At 35.0% G+C, this 18,277-nt stretch overlaps 1 protein-coding gene across 4 annotated transcripts in view; it reads right to left on the bottom strand.

The window, feature by feature from the left end:
• Window positions 1-449: 449 nt before the first annotated feature.
• The window catches only part of map3k15 (mitogen-activated protein kinase kinase kinase 15), a 42,944-nt gene continuing 25,116 nt past the window's right edge, over window positions 450-18,277 (bottom strand). For all 4 annotated transcript variants that reach the window (XM_073863848.1, XM_073863847.1, XM_073863849.1 and 1 more), the window contains 9 exons: window positions 16,916-17,093; window positions 13,043-13,217; window positions 12,584-12,769; window positions 10,600-10,705; window positions 9,802-10,033; window positions 6,894-7,006; window positions 5,945-6,063; window positions 5,750-5,826; window positions 450-1,611 (listed from right to left, as the gene is read on the bottom strand). In XM_073863848.1, coding sequence (XP_073719949.1) covers window positions 1,515-1,611; window positions 5,750-5,826; window positions 5,945-6,063; window positions 6,894-7,006; window positions 9,802-10,033; window positions 10,600-10,705; window positions 12,584-12,769; window positions 13,043-13,217; window positions 16,916-17,093 — 1,283 coding nt within the window. In that variant the 3' untranslated portion in view covers window positions 450-1,514. The remainder of the gene's footprint in view (window positions 1,612-5,749; window positions 5,827-5,944; window positions 6,064-6,893; window positions 7,007-9,801; window positions 10,034-10,599; window positions 10,706-12,583; window positions 12,770-13,042; window positions 13,218-16,915; window positions 17,094-18,277) is intronic.

The following is an 18,277-nucleotide window of genomic DNA, read 5'->3' as shown; positions in this document are numbered from 1 at the left end:
GGATAATGTGAGCGTGCCTTGAATAAAGACCAGTTATGTACTGTTCAAATGCATTCAGTTTTCCACAACATGATAGTTTCCATTAAGAAGTTGCAAAATATTGAGAAAATCTATGCAAAACGTGTTTTGTGTGACTCTTTTTTCCAGCATGCATCATTGCGTCCTAAACACGCAAACTATCCTGAACGTTTAAAGGAAAAATACTTTCCAAATGCTTGCATAACTAGGTGGATTAAGATGAAATGTTAGAGCTTTTTTACTGTAGATCTTTTTGTTATAGTCTGATCCTAAAAAATGTATATTTCCGTTTTGACAGTGAAATCTTTCACAACTCAAACTATTTTAAACACCTGAATGGCGTCAAAATACTTGTCTGTCATGTGAGACAGTTCATGGATAAGCAATTTGCATGTTCTCATCTATTTAGATCAGATCAGGTGTACACGATGTTGCAAGTCTGAACTTTATTCACCCTGAAAGTTTTGCAGTTGAGTGAATCGAGTTGGCATTTCATTTTAGACACAGCCTGAATATCCTGTTCATGAAATCGTTTTTTTCCCAAAGTGAATCAGAGATAAGATATCCATCATCGTCAACATCACTTTCACACTGACATCAATACAAATTATAGAAATAACTTAAATAGCTTTGACAGAACAGTGGTGCTCTGAGTACAATCTTTCTTTGAAAAAAAAAACATTTCTTGAAATTTAAAAACATCACAGAAAAAAATCACAAATGAGAATGAAGTAAATCTGCAGAAGTGGGTCAAGCACATCCGAGTCTTTGGTCTATTATCGATCTTCAATTCATACCCCTGGGGCCAGTATCGTTTATACCAATTGCAAAAAAAAACAACATAATAGACTATTTCATTTTTAAGAGAATGACATGTCTGAGGAACATAAGTTATGGTGTATTAACCACAGCTATTTGTCTTCTTCAAGACTGGTCTTGCACAGATCTGTGACTGGTATGCGACGGTTAAACTACTGTTAAGCAGCTACTTCTGTTAGTAGCAAATTTGCAGATGTTTTTACGAATATTGTTGTACTCAAAAGCAAACCCCTCAAAAGGCGTATCTAAAACAATCTCCACGGTTCTGGTCCAAGAGGTCTGTGCTGACTTCTTCAGAAGTGTCACATAAATCATTTAAAACATATTTCCATATTCTCCATCATTTAAAACAGTTTGTCTGACAATAAGTCAGGTCGGTTCTGCGCGGCCTATTCCCAAATCGCTCTATGTCAGTTATAAGGGAAAGTACGGGAAAGCCTTTTCCTGGATCGAGCTGTTGACATCCTTGTTGGTTTTTCAAACGAGGTTAAATGGAAATGAGATGGAAATCTGAAACGGCATACTGAAAATGACACAAAAGCAACAGATGAGAGAATTAGGCAGAGTGCGTCAGAATTGTAAAGGTTTACACCATTACAGGCGTTTATATTTAGCCTCTCGTTACAGGGCAGTGTGTTTTATGTTGGCTCGGGTATCCGTAAGTATCTCGGATACTTTCATCCTTCCGAATGTCCCTCATCATTCTTAAGTTTTTTAAGTCCTCGGTTGCGATGTCTTTGAATGGCTCTCCAGATGCGGCACAGCACACCACCCCTGTTGTGCAGACATAGACACAAACATGTTAGACACTGATTGTGAATAAGTATGCAGTGTTAGGGTACACTGGTCGTTTTTGTCATCGAAGCCACAAAACTAATTTCACAGCATCACATAAAATATTAAAGGAAAACACCACCGTTTTTCAATATTTTATTATGTTCTCACCTCAACTTAGATGTATTAATACATACCTATATTTTACCACTGCGTGCATTCAATCCTTGTACAGCTCTTCTTATATGTGTTAGCATTTAGCCTAGCCCCATTCATTCCTATGGCTCCAAACAAAGTTTTATTTTGTGCCACCATACTTACTTGTGTAACTACTCATGGAAGTGTTTGGTGGCTTCTAAATTCATCCCTGTTTGAAGCCATAGGAATGAATGGGGCTAGACTAAATGCTAACACATTCACAACCAGCTATACAAAGATTAAAAGTGCACGCATTGAAAAAAGATAGGTATGTATTAATTTGTTTAGTTAACTATTACTTTGACACAAAATGAGGTTTGTAAACCACTGGTGGTTCGTGAGGGGAAAAAATATCATTTTTAATTACATCATAAAGTGTAAAAAAATAAAGGTAAAATAATAAAACCGAAACACAAAAATCGAAAACACGTATGAATAAAAATAGAAATTTTATTTGTTAATGTGCATGCCATGTGACAACACAACACTACATGAAATTAGCCTATATCAGAAAACTGAGAACTCATGCGACATGTACAGATAGGTTTTATGTACCAATAAAAGAAAATTACCAGATGATGGGCCAATAACAGGAGATAATAGCAATAAATATGTAAATTACTACTGATAAAAATGGATAAAAACTAGGGCTGTCAATAGATTAAAATATTTAATCGCGATTAATCGCATGATTCCATGAGTTAACTCGCGATTAATCGCAAATTAATCGCACATTTTTATCTGTTCTAAATTTACCTAAATGTAACACTTTTTAAGTTTTTAATGCTCTAATCAGCATGTATTTGGATAATATATATGCTATATGCAAATGTATGTCTACAACAGCCTGTTTACATTTTCAACAGAACCATCAGCCATAGTTTTATAAATGTTTTTTCCTTTAGAAGACCTTGTTCTTTCTCCATTTCTGTTTGCTGCTGCATCATTTTTGACCTGTGCTGGCAAATTGAGTTGGGATGAGCAAATTTTCAAACATGTGTCATTTATATTTTAACATTCTCTATTAAAAAACTTCAAAACAATTGGAACAATTGTTGGAATCTGACAACGCATGACAGAACTATACCTGTTAATGCAGAGCAAAAACAATATCAATATACATATATGTTTTTCTTTTATTGTTTAATTTTGACATTGAGACAGACCACTTTAAGATGGATAATGCAAGGGTTTAATATAATGACACAACAGATACTTTTCCTTAACAGTTAACCAAACATTCACTTCAGATTATAGGTCATGCCTGCGTGAATTCTTGTCAAAACAGATATTTTTAAACCTGTAATTTTGTGTTAGATGTCTATATATATCAGGGTCACGCACTCGCGTGTTTGTGTGCATGCGCTTCAGACGTCTGCGTCAGACATCGCTTTTGAGTCTTGTCACTCTTAATAACTCTTTTAACATCAATCAGATCCCGAACTTTATCTCTCTTAATAATTATTTTAACATCAAGAAAGTCCTGCAGTCTATTTTCTATAATTTCTGAATGCTTTTTAAAACGAAACTAAAAAGTGAAAGAAGACGCATCTTTATATGGATTTGGGACGGTACACCTCACAGAAAACGTGCAGATAAAGAAAACTGCATGTGCAGAAAACGTGCATTTTAGATGTTTAATGACCATTTAGAGCAGGGGTGACCAACCCTGTTCCTGGAGGGCTAGCGTCCTGCAGATTTTAGCTCCAACCCCAATCAAACACAGCTGAAGCAGCTAATCAAGGTGTTCAGGGTTGCTTGATAATTACAGACAGGTGTGTTGGAGCTGGGTTGGAACCGAAGTCTGCAGGACGGCAGCCCTCCAGGAGCAGGGTTGGGCACCCCTGATTTAGAGCATTGGATTCGCTAGACGAGGGCTTAATGTTCTTATTTTTATGAAAAGCTCCGACTCATCTAGACAGCGCTGGTCACTTGCTGCGTCTCAATTCATCCAGCTGTGGGTCAAACTGAAATTGCGTGTTGCGTTAATCGCACGTTAATAAAATTAGTGCCGTTAAAATGAATTTGCGTTAACGCGTTATTAACGCGTTTATTTTGACAGCCCTAATAAAAACATAAATGTTTAAAAAAATATATTTCAATATTTCAGGGGGTACTTCAAGAATAATAATTTAGGTCAAGGGGGTTCAACAAAACAACCAAAAACAGATTTTTTCTAATAAAGCCATAGGTCATTATTAGTGGATGTGTCCACTATAGATAACATAAACGTAGTTATGGTTTGCAAATGTGAGCTCACAATCTGGTTTAAAGGCATAGTTCACCCAAAAATTTAAATACTTTTATCATTTACTCATCCTCGTGTTGTTTTAAACATGTATGAGTGTTTTTATTTCGATGAACACAAATTAAGATAATTTTGTTGAAGGTACCACTTGAATTCCATCGTATTTGTTTTTCCTACTATGGAAGTCAATGGTTACAATCAGCTGTGTGCTTACCATCAAAATATCTTCTTTTGTGTTCATCATAAAAAAATAAATTCATACAGGTTTAGAACAACATGAGGATGAGAAGACAGAATTTTTATTTTTGGGGGTGAATTATCCCTTAAAGGGACACTCCACTTTTTTTGAAAATATGCCGTTTTCCAGCTCCCCTAGAGTTAAACATTTAATTTGTACCTTTTTGGAATCCATTCAGCAGATCTCCGGGTCTGGCGGTACCACTTTTAGCATAACTTAGCATAATCCATTGAATCTGATCAGACCAAACCAAAGACTTTTGATATTCTTCCTATTTAAAACTTGGCTCTTCTGTAGCTACATCGTGTAATTAGGCCGACGAAAAATTAAAAGTTGTTATCTTCTAGGCTAGGACTATACTCTCATTCTGGCGTAATAATCAAGGATATGGCTACAGCAGGCTTAGTGATATTACGCTCTGCCCGAAAATAGTCCCCTTGGTTACTTTCAATAGCAGTGGACTATTTCGGTCACTGCGCATTATCACCGCGCCCCCTGCAGCCATGTTACGGCAACAAAGTCCTTGATTATTGCACCAAAATGAGATCGTAGCCATATCGGCCTAGAAAATTACAACTTTTAATTTTCCGTCAGTCTTAGTACACGATGTAACAACAGAAGAGTCAAGTTTTAAATAGAAAAACTCTTGAAACTCTTTGGTTATTTTTTAGCGCAATGCTAATGGTCTAATCAGATTCAATGGATTATGCTAAGCTATGCTAAAAATGGTAGTGCCAGACCCCGAGATCAGCTGAATGGATTCCACAACGGTAAAAATCAAATGTTTAACTCTAGGGGAGCTGGAAAATTAGCCTATTTTTTTAAAAAGTGGAGTGTCCCTTTAAGTATGGGAAATTACTTTATACACCGCAACAAATATTAACGACAGAATATGATTTAAATATGCAAAACCCAGATAAGGAAAATATTATAAAAACTATACATATTTGATATATTGTAATAATTTATGATAATTGATCGTCTATTAGTATTAAGTCTGTTCAATATGCACAATTAACAAACTTGATCCTTTCACAGTTAAAGGCAAAACTTGTCCTTCTGCTTTACAGAGGTTACAAATGTGTGAAAAGAACTGAAAGGAATGTGAATTGGCATCATGTGACTGTGAATGTGATGTGTGACCGTAAAAGTGTCAAAATACTTTCGGTCAAAATTATTATTATCTTTGGCTTCTGCTTGAAAACAATCTGCTTAAAGGCATGCATGTCTTTAAAAAAACTGCATGTTTTGATATTATGCAATTGTGTAAAAAACCCTTTTATACTTTTTATATTATTTTATATTATTATTTTATATTTATATTATTTTATATTATTTTTTTTACATTCCTAAAAATATTTTCTGATTTTCATACAGTGTGATAAGGATGTTTTGCAAAGATTTACTAAATACAAATAAAGAGGATACTGTTAAAGATCTCATTAAACCCTCACCTGAGCCTGAGGCAGCGAAGGTCTTCCTTGGTAATATCACAAAGAACGTCGTTAAGTGTATAGTCTTCCAAAACAAACTGGCAGGGATAAAAACCACGAAAACTTGGCATGAATCTCTAGTCATTATTATTTAAAGAAATGAGTCAATTAGCATGATGTGAGAATGACAAGTTGTGAATAGATGATGTGTTTCACCTTGTCTATAGTCTCTGAGTCAGCACCCTGTTCCTTTAGCCAATCGTTGAGCTGCTTGTCAGGCTCAGGTTGTGTGGCAATCTGAAATATGGAAGGACCGGTCGTGTCTGGTACGAGAACTGGATGTTCAAATGACAAAATAAACATACAATTAAAACTCATTTTCACGACCGTTGGAGCTGTCTACCTAGACAGCAGCATCATAAAAGCATGTGGCGACACACAGGCTGTTCCCAAGGGTCCAGCTTGTTTTAACCAAATTCTGCAAATGTATCTGTCATGGATAAGGCAATCCCAGAATGCTTTGCAGCAAGCTTGTATAATTAAATATAACTAATTGAAACTGGAAGAGCTCAGTTGCAAAAGCTGCATAACACCACCTCCGTCAAAAAAATTTATAATGATATTGCGCAAATGCTCTTGGCACGTAATATACGTTCATGAAATACCTTCGCTTCAACTCTGCTTACTCCCGGCCCATAGAATACTAAGAAATATTGCTTTGTTGCCAGAACCCATTTAACCACTTTGATCACATTCAACTTGGGTCCTATGAGAGTACTTTTACCTAAATACAACCAGCTCCCTTTAAGGTATGCTTCAGTTCCTTCATTTTTACATTATTTGCAACGTTTCTAGTCGCGTATTTGGTGATTTTGCAACTATTTACTATGTCTTGTCAAAAGAAGTGGAGATTTTTGCCAAAAAACTTGCATGCACTTAAAGGGTTTTGCAGCGAAATCTGTTCAGGGTTCCCACACCTTAGTTAACTTCAAATTCAAGGACCTTTCAAGGACTTTCCAGGTCTAATACCTTCAAATTCAAGGACTAAATGTGGGGACACATTTTAAGTGAGAGGAAGGTTACATCATGTTACCTTTTAAGATACACTCTTACAGTTCCCTTTCATTTATGTGACTATGCTGGTTTTGCATTCAACACAACTGACCTGTGGGCTGATGTCTGATCCTGGTAAGCTCGATGTCATGCGCCCGCTGTTGGAGAGTTTGTCTCAGAACCTGCTGATACTCTCTCTCTTTCTGGATCAGTTCTTCAAGCAGCCTGCAGGGGGCAACATAACACTGTAACAGTCTCTTTTAAAAGGTGTTTTGTGTACATTTTTAGCGGCATCTAGTGGTAAGATTGTGAATTGCAATGAACGGCTCAGCCTACAGCTCACCCCTCCCTTCCAAAACGCATAGGAAAGCTATCGTAGCTGCCACAGGCCAAACACGTCATCGTCTGATACAACATAGTGCCAAAACGCACTCTATAAAACATTTTGTCCGTTCAGGGCTACTGTAGAAACATGACTGCGGCTTTGATGTAAGGAGAACCGCGGTGTATGTAGATTAAAATGGCACATACTGAGGTAATAATAACAATACATTTCATTATGTGAGGTCGTTATACACCACTGATAATATAGTTGTGTATATTATATTGCATTTCTGTCAAAAGATCCTTCTAAAAGTTACACAATGCACCATTAAATCATCCAAAGTATCATCAAAGACCCTTTACTAAATAACAATACAAGTAGGGCAACAATAGGACATGCACCAAGAAATCTATTTAAGATAAAAAATATATATACAAACTGCCTACAAAATAATTTTTAGCTTAGTGGAAAATTTCCCATTGAATACATACAATCTGGTACATTTACACTCACAGTTATAAATTTGGCAGAGCCTTTCCAAAGTGACCTGTGCATTACAAGTTAAAGGGGCCATAATACAAGACTTTTTAAAGATGTCAAATAAATCTTTGGTGTCCCCAGAGCACATATGTAAAGTTTTAGCTCAAAATACCATATAGATAATTTATTATAACATGTTAAAATTGACACTTTGTAGGTGTGTGCAAAAATGTGCCGTTTTGGGTGTGTCCTTTAAAATGCAAATGAGCTGATGAAATTCAAACACTGATCACAATGATGGTGGTTTGTTGCAATTAAAACTCAATTGTGCTTTTCTCTGCACTAAATGGCAGTCCTGTGGTTGGATAGTGCAGATTAAGGGGTGGTATTATTATAATATATGACACCAAATATCAACTTCCTATTTTTTCATGTGCTTGTAGAGAATGGTTTACCAAAACTAAGTTACTGGGTTAATCTTTTTCACATTTCTAGGTTGATAGAAGCACTAGGGACCCAATCATAGCACTTAAACATGGAAAAAGTCAGATTTTCATGCCATGGCCCCTTTAATACATTGATTTTATCAGTATCAGTGTGTTCCCGGGTTCAATCCTATGAATTTTTGCGTTACTACAGAATGCTCTAACAGTAGCATCACACGTACATTTTTCCTCATATCACACCATCAAAACAAAAATAAACGTGTGGTTACATATTTTGTTTTATCTTTCATCATTGTAGACTCAAAAACAATCGGCTACCTCTTGTGCAGGTATCTAAATATTCATGCAGCCAAACATGTGGCTGCAAAGCACTTCACAGAAATAAAAACATCAGGGACAGGAACTAATGTGATCTCTGTGGTTTTTACTTGTCTTGATTTGTTGGTGCCAGACCGACTAGTAAAATAAGTAAAAATACACTGTCAGAAAAAATTGGTACAAAAGTCACTGGGGCGGCACCTTTTCAAAAAGTACACTTTTGCACCTAGAAGTGCATATGGGTACCTCAAAAGTACACATTCGTACCAAAACGGACCTTTGTACCTTTATTTCTGAGATTGTCACAATTATAAAAAAAAACAACTTGTAATACTTTTTTTAGAAATCCGGATTAGCACATTCAGGCCTTGTCTACATTTAAAGGATATTTCACCAGAAAATTAAAATGCCACCTTAAAGGGATAGTTCACCCAAAAATGAAAATAATGTCATTAATGACTCACCCTCATGTCGTTCCAAACTCGTAAGACCTCCGTTCATCTTCGGAACACAGTTTAAGATGTTTTAGATTTAGTCCGAGAGCTTGTTGACCCTTTAATGAAAATCTACATATGGTATACTGTCCATGTCCAGAAAGGTAATAAAAACATCATCAAAGTAGTCCATGTGACATCAGTGGGTCAGTTAGAATGTGTTGAAGCATAGAAAATACATTTTGGTCCAAAAATTAAAAAAATACGACTTTATTTAGCATTGTCTTCTCTTCCGCATCTTTTGTGAAGTGCATGCGCGAGTATGACGTAACTGACGTGTTATTTGGTGCGCCCCAGCTGTTTTTTTTGTGTACTCGAGCTTCGTTTACAGTCTGAGGGAGCCACACGCTGTAAGTTTGAAGGAAAAAAACTACGCAAACATGTCTGAGGATAACACGTCATCTGAATCATTTGAATTTAGTCTCGCGCATGCGCTTCACAACAGATGCGGAAGAGAAGACAATGCTGAATAAAGTTGTAATTTTGTTATTTTTGGACCGAAATGTATTTTCGATGCTTCAACACATTCTAACTGACTCACTGATGTCACATTAACTACTTTGATGGACTTTTTATTTCCTTTCTGACATGGACAGTATACTGTACATAGATTTTTTAATAAAGGGTCAACAAGCTCTCGGACTAAATTTAAAACATCTTAAACTGTGTTCCGAAGATGAACGGAGGTCTTACGAGTTTGAAACAAAATGAGGGTGAGTCATTAATGAAATTATTTTCTATTCTATATTTTTGGGTAAGCTATCCCTTTAATGTCATCCTATGTGTATATGACTTCCATCTTTCAGACGTGTTTTATAATGTTTTAAGCATATTTAATTTAGTGCTTTATACATTGCATTTCATTGTTGGCACATCTAGATTAAAAATGGTGGCACACCGGCTTTATTTTTTGATACTGAACTGCTTAAAATGTAGAGTGTATACGTTCATATGTACCTGCTGGTTTCTTGTTTGAGGCGTCCGAGCTGGGCTCCCATTGGGTGCGGTGGGCGCTGAACCTCTTGGGATACGACCGAGCTGAGGGTGCTGACCCCAGAGGTGAGTGCTTGATCTTCTTGCGTCGCACGTGCCACGTTTGCAAAATCGCCGTCGTCTTCTACGTCGACTTCATCTGCGTCTTTATCTGCACCCTCGCTTTCGGAGGCTGGACCAAAATGCGTCTGTAGCTCTAAAAGATAGACAATGAAAAATTGGCTGGTTGCACATGGGTCCCATTTTGGATTTCCAGTGTAGCGGGTGTATGCATAAATACTTCCTGTTTAATTATAAGTATGTACAATACAGAGGTTGATAAAAGATATCAAAAGAAATTCACAAGCACAAACAAAAAGGGTAAACATCATTCCAGCAAAGTTAGGAGTTAGGAAATAACCTGATGTTAAAACGAATGCAAGGCGAGATGAAGCGATATGAATTTCTGACGTGATGACAAACATGACACAGTTTATGTATTTTCCCACGTTTTTCTCTTTAAGAATGAGTGCACTTCCATTGTAACGTGCGGTGTAACCCGGGCTTTACCATCGTCTTGTAGCAAAGCTTGTCTGCACTTAAATTTCTAGACGCTACAAGTGCCATCTTGTGGTGTATCCAATTAACATAAATTGATAGCTAATTAAAGTGTTTTTATTAATTAAATATTGCATTTAATATATTTTATATCAGAGCACACAAAATTGTTGTTGTTTAACAGAGTCTAGGTCCCTTAGTTTGTGTTTCCTTGTTGGCACAGACCTGGAATTAAAATCGTGACAGCAGCCTGCACAGCCCGTCTGATGATGTTGTCCATGGCAAACATCCAGTGTGGTTTAATGTGATGGTTTCTCAACACTTTATTTACCTAAGATACAAACAGTGATAACAGATGAGAATTTTAACATTGTCATCTAAAAACTAAACACAAGGGGGAGACAGAGAGCCACATGAGAAAGACATCAACATGATATTACACTGCAAAAAATGACTTTCTTACTTAGTATTTTTGTCTTGTTTTCAGAAGAAATATCTCAAAATTCTTAAATTAAGATGCTTTTTCTTGATGAGCAAAACGACCTAAGAAAATAAGTCTAGTTTTTAGACAAAAACTATACAATTTAAGTGAATTTTTGCAAAATTATCTGCCAATGGGGTGAGAAAATGTTGCTTAAATTAAGAAAACTTATTTTTAGATTTTTTTTCTCATCCCCTTGGCTTATTTTTTTGTTTGTTTTAAGTTTAAATTTACTCAAATTGTATATTTTTTTCTATAAACATGACTTATTTTCTTAGGTCATTTTGCTCATCAAGAAAAACCATCTTAGTTTAATAATTTTTAGATATTTCTACTGAAAACAAGACAAAAATACTAAGTAAGAAAGTAAGAATTTTTTTTTCATTGCAAAAATGATTTTCAAGAAAAAACTTTCTTAGTATTTTTGTCTTGTTTCAGTAAAAAATATCTAAAAATTCTTAAATTAAGATGCTTTTTCTTGATGAGCAAAACGACCTAAGAAAATAAGTCTAGTTTTTAGACAAAAACTATACAATTTAAGTGAATTTTTGCAAAATTATCTGCCAATGGGGTGAGAAAATTTTGCTTAAATTAGATTTTTTTCTCATCCCCTTGGCATATATTTTTGCTTGTTTTAAGTTTAAATTTACTTAAATTGTATATTTTTTTCTATAAACAAGACTTATTTTCTTGGGTCATTTTGCTCATCAAGAAAAAGCATCTTAATTTAATAATTTTTAGATATTTCTACTGAAAACAAGACAAAAATACTAAGTAAGAAAGTAAGAATTTTTTTTTTATTGCAAAAATTATTTTCAAGAAAAAACTTTTTTTTTAAACCAAAAATATCAAATTTAAGTGATTTTGTGCATAAAACAAGCAAAAAAAGTCTGCCAATGGGGTAAGCAAAAAAATATTGAACATTTTTCTTAAACACACTGCAAAAAATTATTTTCAAGAAAAAAATTCTTAGTATTTTTTCTTGTTTTCAGTAAAAATATCTACAAATTCTTAAATTAAGATGCTTTTCTTGATGAGCAAAATGACCCAAGAAAATAAGTCTAGTTTTTAGAACAAAAATATCAAATTTAAGTGATTTTGTGCATAAAACAAGCAAAAAATCTGCCAATAGAGTAAGCAAAAAAATCTTGAAAATTTTTCTTAAACACTAAATTCAAGAAAAATTAAAGAAAAATTTGCTTACCCCATTGGCAGATTTTTTTTGCTTGTTTAATGCACAAAATCACTTAAATTTGATATTTTTGGTCTATAAACAAAAAAAAACAAGAAAAAGCATCTTACTTTAAGAATTTTTAGTATTTTTGTCTTGTTTTCAGTAAAATATCTAAGAATTTTTTTTCTTGAAAATCATTTTTTGCAGTGCACTAAATAAATAAAAAAATCAAGAAAAATTTGCTAACCCCATTGGCATATTTTTTGCTTGCTTTAAGCACAAAATCACTTAAATTTGAAATTTTTGGTCTAAAAACTAGACTTATTTTCTTGGGTGGTTTTGCTCATCAAGAAAAAGCATCTTAATTTAAGAATTTTTAAATATTTTTTTACTGAAAACAAGACAAAAACACTAAGAAAATTTATTTTTTTTGTTTTTGCAGTGTTGCAGTGTAGATCAATAGCACCACACGGTTAGAGAAATTGCGGTTTTCTAGACATAATATATAAAAATAAACACAGAGAAGTAATAATGTAGTTAAACTGTTGACTCACAGAATCTTGAAAGCCGAACAAAACCAGCTGGATCTGATTGATGGAGGTGCTGTCGAAGTCCAGGTCCAGTTTGAGTTTTGAGATTGTGGTCGCCATGACGCGTCGCTCCGGGCATCGTATGAAGTCCCGCAGGATGCAGATGATCTGTTTAATGTGATCTACTGATAACTTCAGCTCTTCCTGGCCCTAAAATACAGACACAAGCCTCCATGTTAAATTCACTATCCACTATACCAGGTTTCCCCAAATCTTACCCTGGAGGGCCGGAGCACTGCAGAGTTTAGCTCCAACCCGGATCAAACACACCTGAGCAAGCTAATCAGGGATCACTAGAAAATCACAGAAGTTTGATTAGGGTTGAAGCTAAACCCTGTAGTGCTCTGGCCCTCCAGGGTAAGATTTGGGGAACCCTGCACTATACTGTGTAAACATACTGTAAACACAACGTGTCACACACACCTGGATGTGGTTTTCCATTAGGTTGGAGGTGACTTTATCTTGGTCCTCATTGAGGACTTTATAAAGAATGGCTCGTCTTTCACTGTCTTTCTTGAGGAGAAAGAGTCCAGAGTCACTGTTTTCAGAAGAGGCCGGAGAACTGCGATCTTCTGTTGTAGGACTCTCATCTGGAACACTGACACAACATAAACATGAATCTAAAAGTAGTTTTATGCAAATGTGACATTATGTATATTTAAAGACATACCATGGTTTTGGACAGCGCTTCTATGTTTTTTTTTTTTTTTTTTGTTATGTACTCTTTCAAGTTTTACTGAAGTTATATAAAAATGGTAATCAGTGAGTACCGTGGTAAGATGATATCATCATTTTACCACAGTATTGTTTTTTACAAGGTAGGACTGACAATAGCAGTACTCCATTTACTTCAATACAGATTATATAAACAGGCAATTGTTTTCGATTACCATTAGTTTGTTTAAAAGTAGACATTTCAGGCTTTCTTTAGATGTATCATGTTTGTATTCGTGGAGTTTACATTTTTTTGTAACATGTTTTGAAAGACAGCTGGCGGAGACAGAGATTCTGAATGTGCACCCTGTTTATTTTCTTTATTTGACAAAAACACAAAGATTTGTTGTTATTTTGAATGTTCACAAATTAAAGAAGACCCTTCACAGTTTCAAATGATGTCTAAAGCCAGGTGCACACTGAGATTTCAACCATGATTTAGCTGTCTGGGACAATTTTTGAAATCCTAAAATATTCTTGGAATCCTAGGCTAAAATTGGGTGTGCCTCATAAGTCTTGAAAAGTGAAGCCTCTGGATCTTTGATAGCCCCCTGGTGGCTGGCTGCAGTACAAGTCATAAACCCCACCCTCTCCATTCAAACGAATATGACTCTGCTCTAAATAAAAAATAATTTACACTTCCAATAAAAGCTTCCGAAAGATGGTTTTGGTTCTATCAGGTAGTTGATATAACGCTCATAAATGTTCAATTGTTATATTTTGTGATCAGTTTCATTTTAGCTAGTAATTTGATGCTATAGAAACGAGGAGTGTTGTTATGATTGGCGTGTTTGAATAGAGATAGAGCTCAGCGCATCATAACCTAAAAACCACGCCCACCGGAAGGATAACAATCCATCCGTCTCCATTGACTTTGTATTGCGAGAGGCTGCCACCTTGTCATTTCTGGCTTATAACAAAAAACATAATAATGCCTAAAAGCTGCTGTGTGACAAGATGTACAGCTAACAAGCAAAAAAAAACAGAAATACATTTTTATAAGCTGTCGACTCCAAAAAACAAGCGTTTAAAGACACAAAAGTGGAATCAGGCACTTTTCATAGTATTGCTATTAATAGAACTGCGTCCACTAGGGGGAAACGTAGTTGGCTATCCACTTTTTTCTCCTTAAAGGCTGGGTTTTACGGCTGGACAGCTTATAAAAATGTATTTCTGGGTTTTTTGGCTTGTTAGCTGTACATATTGTCACACAGCAGCTTTTAGGCATTATTCAGTTTTTTGTTATTAGCAAGAAATGACAAGGAGGCGGCCTCTCGCAATACAAAGTCCATGGAGATGGTTGGATTGTTTCCCCCCTGGTGGGCGTGTTTTTCAAATTTGCATAACTGCGCTCTGTCTCTATAGGTCGCGCGAGTGTTTGGGTGGAAGTTTGATACTGCGGCTCCGCCCGCTGGCTCCACGGACGATTTCTTCTGCGCATACCTTGGCTCCAAACTGACGTTTTTACGTAACACGGTGGTGACCATGGTCGAACATTTTTGGCTTCAATTCATTACAATGGAGGGAGGCGATGTCGTGTCGTCCATCTTTTTTTACAGTCTATGGCTAAAATCAGCTGTCTTTGATCGCTAGTTTAACATGTTCACAGACAGCCGACTAATGACGTTGCGACCAAAATTATCCTCCGACAAAATTCTGGCAGTGTCAGAAATTTTGAGACACAATCCTTTAAACTCGTACAGCCTGACATTGATTGAAACTGAGATCATACTGTGTGACATGGACTTAACTACGATCTTGGCAAGCAACAATCCTAAAGCACTATTTAAAATTGCGCAGTGTATGATTATTTATGAGGGTGTATTTTAAGTCGATTCTGCTATGATAAGCAGAAAACACGTCAAAACGCAGCGCCACATTTTTGGGCCCCAGGGAGATAAATCAATCGCTATTAATCGCATGAATTTTTGCCATTTTGACTCTTTCCCCGCCAGCATTTTTTTCAAGTTGCCAGACAGTGCCAGCATTGTTGATAATTTTCACAAAACTTGAAATATTTTGTCCTATGAATATTTAAACATACATTGATATGTTAAATGAAAGAACAGAGCATCTGCTCTGTTAATATTTTTCTAATATTTTAAGCAAAAAGCTAAGAAAATAGCATTTTTGTCAGACTTTGTCTATTGTACATGTGACCCTGGACTATACACTGTATGGGTCAAAATTATTGATTTTTCTTTTACGCCAAAAATGATGATAGGATCAAATATGATAAAATAATATTATAAAACTAAATAGGATATTATGTAAAGATCATGTTTCATGAAGATATGTAGTATATTTCCCACCATAAATATAGAAAAACTTTATTTTTGTGAGTGGATGCAGTTGTTAATGACTTTATTTGGACAACTTCAAAGGAAATTTTCTCAAATTTCTTTTGCACCCTCAGATTCCAGATTTTCAAATATATTTGTATCTCGGACAAATATTTTCCTATCCTAACAATCCATACATCAATGGAAAGCTTATTTATTTAAAACATTTTATATAATTTTTTTTTTATATTTTATATTAAAAAAAATACCCTTATGACTGATTTTGTGGTACACATATGATTCACAACAACAAAAATATTTGTATTTACTTGCTTTTGGATGTGGAGATATATATTCTGTACAACAGTGAAAGCATAAAGAGGCAGAAATCTCCATCAATGGCAGGGAAGGGTTAAAAAGAGTTTACTTGTGCTCCTGTATAGCTCAGTGTATATTAGCAGCAACAAACATCATGGGTTTGAACCCATGCAAATACACATACTGATAAAAATATACCTATACGTATACCTTGTAACGCACTGTAAGTTGCTCAGGATAAAAGTGTCTGCCAAATGCATAAATGTAAATTTAATTATTATGTAATCCCCTAGCTATGTTAAATGATTTAAATTGTGTTAAATAAATGAAAGATTTTGTTAATTTGATGTTAATGCGTTAAGTATCTATAAAGTCTGTAATGATAAACAAACCTAATGCATTTATCTTACATCACAGGTCCAGATAATTTATACAGAAACACAGGTGGATGTTTATGAATGTACAGCCTCTTTCAGCCTTGACAGGTGTGTGCGTGTGTTAAAACGGGGGTTAAGAAGTGGTCGGTAAAGTGTTCGTGGGATTATTTTATTAGCAGTCAGAGAGTACCTGCTGTAAAAGACATTATCTCATTACGCACACGTACATACACCTGCACAGCGCACCTGTCCTTTCATTCCTCTGTGTTAATTAAACAGCGTTTCCAAGGAGTCGAGCAGCCGTCAGGACGGACCCTGGAGAGCTTCATACCCGGAGAGTTGATTTACAGGTGGGCTGAGTGCCGTACAGACGGCGGACGCTCGTCTTCGTAAACACAGTCACGTCATTAACATTCCAGACACCGATTCAACAATCGCACAATTACACACTTAGTACCGCACGTGCCAGGGAGTACAACTATCAATGCAGATGAGGCCAATTTGGGTCTCAAGCTTGTCTAGACTGGTTTGAGAGCATTCATGTGGGAATTTTATAGCTACCGAAAGATCGGATTTATGAGAACTGCATCGTATGTTAAGCTCACCTCAGAAATGTTGAGCTGGTTGGTTTGATGAGGTTTTCAGAGCTTGACCGTTTCTTCTTATCGAAGAAAATGTCTTGCTTGGAGTCGCAGTCTGGAGACACGGAGCCTGGTTCACTGCTGCTGCTTCCCGTGGCCTCGGTTTGCAGCTGAACTGGCAGTGAAACACTGCGGATGTAGTCTGAACAGAGTAAAACACAAACACACATGGTCAAATCCAAGCAAGCAATAGCTGTCATTTTAGACCCGGCTATGTGTAACCCACTTCTAGCCAAAATAAACCTGAATCTGGTCGCTTTTCCAAAATAAACTTGTGAGGTGTACTGTATGATATTTCATCATGTACACTCCGGTCAACATTTTTGAAACAGTTGACTGAAATGTTAACAATTATCTTAAAAATCGTTTAATCCAAAGGTGTATACTTTTGAATTATAAATGATAAATAAATTATAAACTATAAATAAATTACATAAATATAACTATATTTATATAATTATAAATTGCAATTATATACAAAAATATACCTGTGCCAAACAGATTAATTTCTGTTATTGGAAAATATTAAATTAAATATTAAAAAATAATTTGTACAAATATTTTGTCAAATAAATGACTTACAATGCAAAAAATGATTTTCAAAAAAAAACATTTCTTATTATTTTTGTCTTGTTTTCAATAAAAATATTTAATAAATAAGAAAATAAGTCTAGTTTTTAGACCAAAAATATAAAATGTAAGTGATTTTGTGCATAAAACATTTCGTTTTGCTCATCAAGGAAAAGCATCTTAATTTAAGAATTTTTAGATATTTTTACTGAAAACAAGACAAAAATACTAAGAAGTATAGAAGTGCAGTGTAAGCTAATTTTTCTTGAATTTTCTTGAATTTAATGTTTAAGAAAAATGTTCAAGATTTTTTGCTTACTCCATTGGCAGATTATTTTGCTTGTTTTATTCACAAAATCACTTAAATTTAATATTTTTGATCTAAAAACTAAACTTATTTTCTTGGGTCGTTTTGCTCATCAAGAAAAAGCATCTTAATTTAAGAATTTTTTGATATTTTAATTGAAAACAAGACAAAAATATTAAGAAGTGTAGAAGTGCAGTGTAAGCTAATTTTTCTTGAATTTAGTGTTTAAGAAAAATGTTCAAGATTTTTTTGCTTACCCCATTGGCAGATTATTTTGCTTGTTTTATGCACAAAATCACTAAAATTTGATATTTTTGGTCTAAAAACTAGATTTATTTTTAGATATTTTTTTACTGAAACGAGACAAAAATATTAAGAAGTGTAGAAGTGAAGAATTTTTTTTCTTGAAAATAATTTTTGTAGTGTAGACTGAATATTAAAGAAAAAGC

Source organism: Misgurnus anguillicaudatus, chromosome 25 (genome assembly GCF_027580225.2).
Source record: "Misgurnus anguillicaudatus chromosome 25, ASM2758022v2, whole genome shotgun sequence".
In the NCBI taxonomy this organism is placed as follows: Eukaryota; Metazoa; Chordata; class Actinopteri; order Cypriniformes; family Cobitidae; genus Misgurnus; species Misgurnus anguillicaudatus.
The sequence above is the reverse complement of the archived record's forward strand: the minus strand, read 5'-3'. Positions and strand labels throughout refer to the sequence as shown.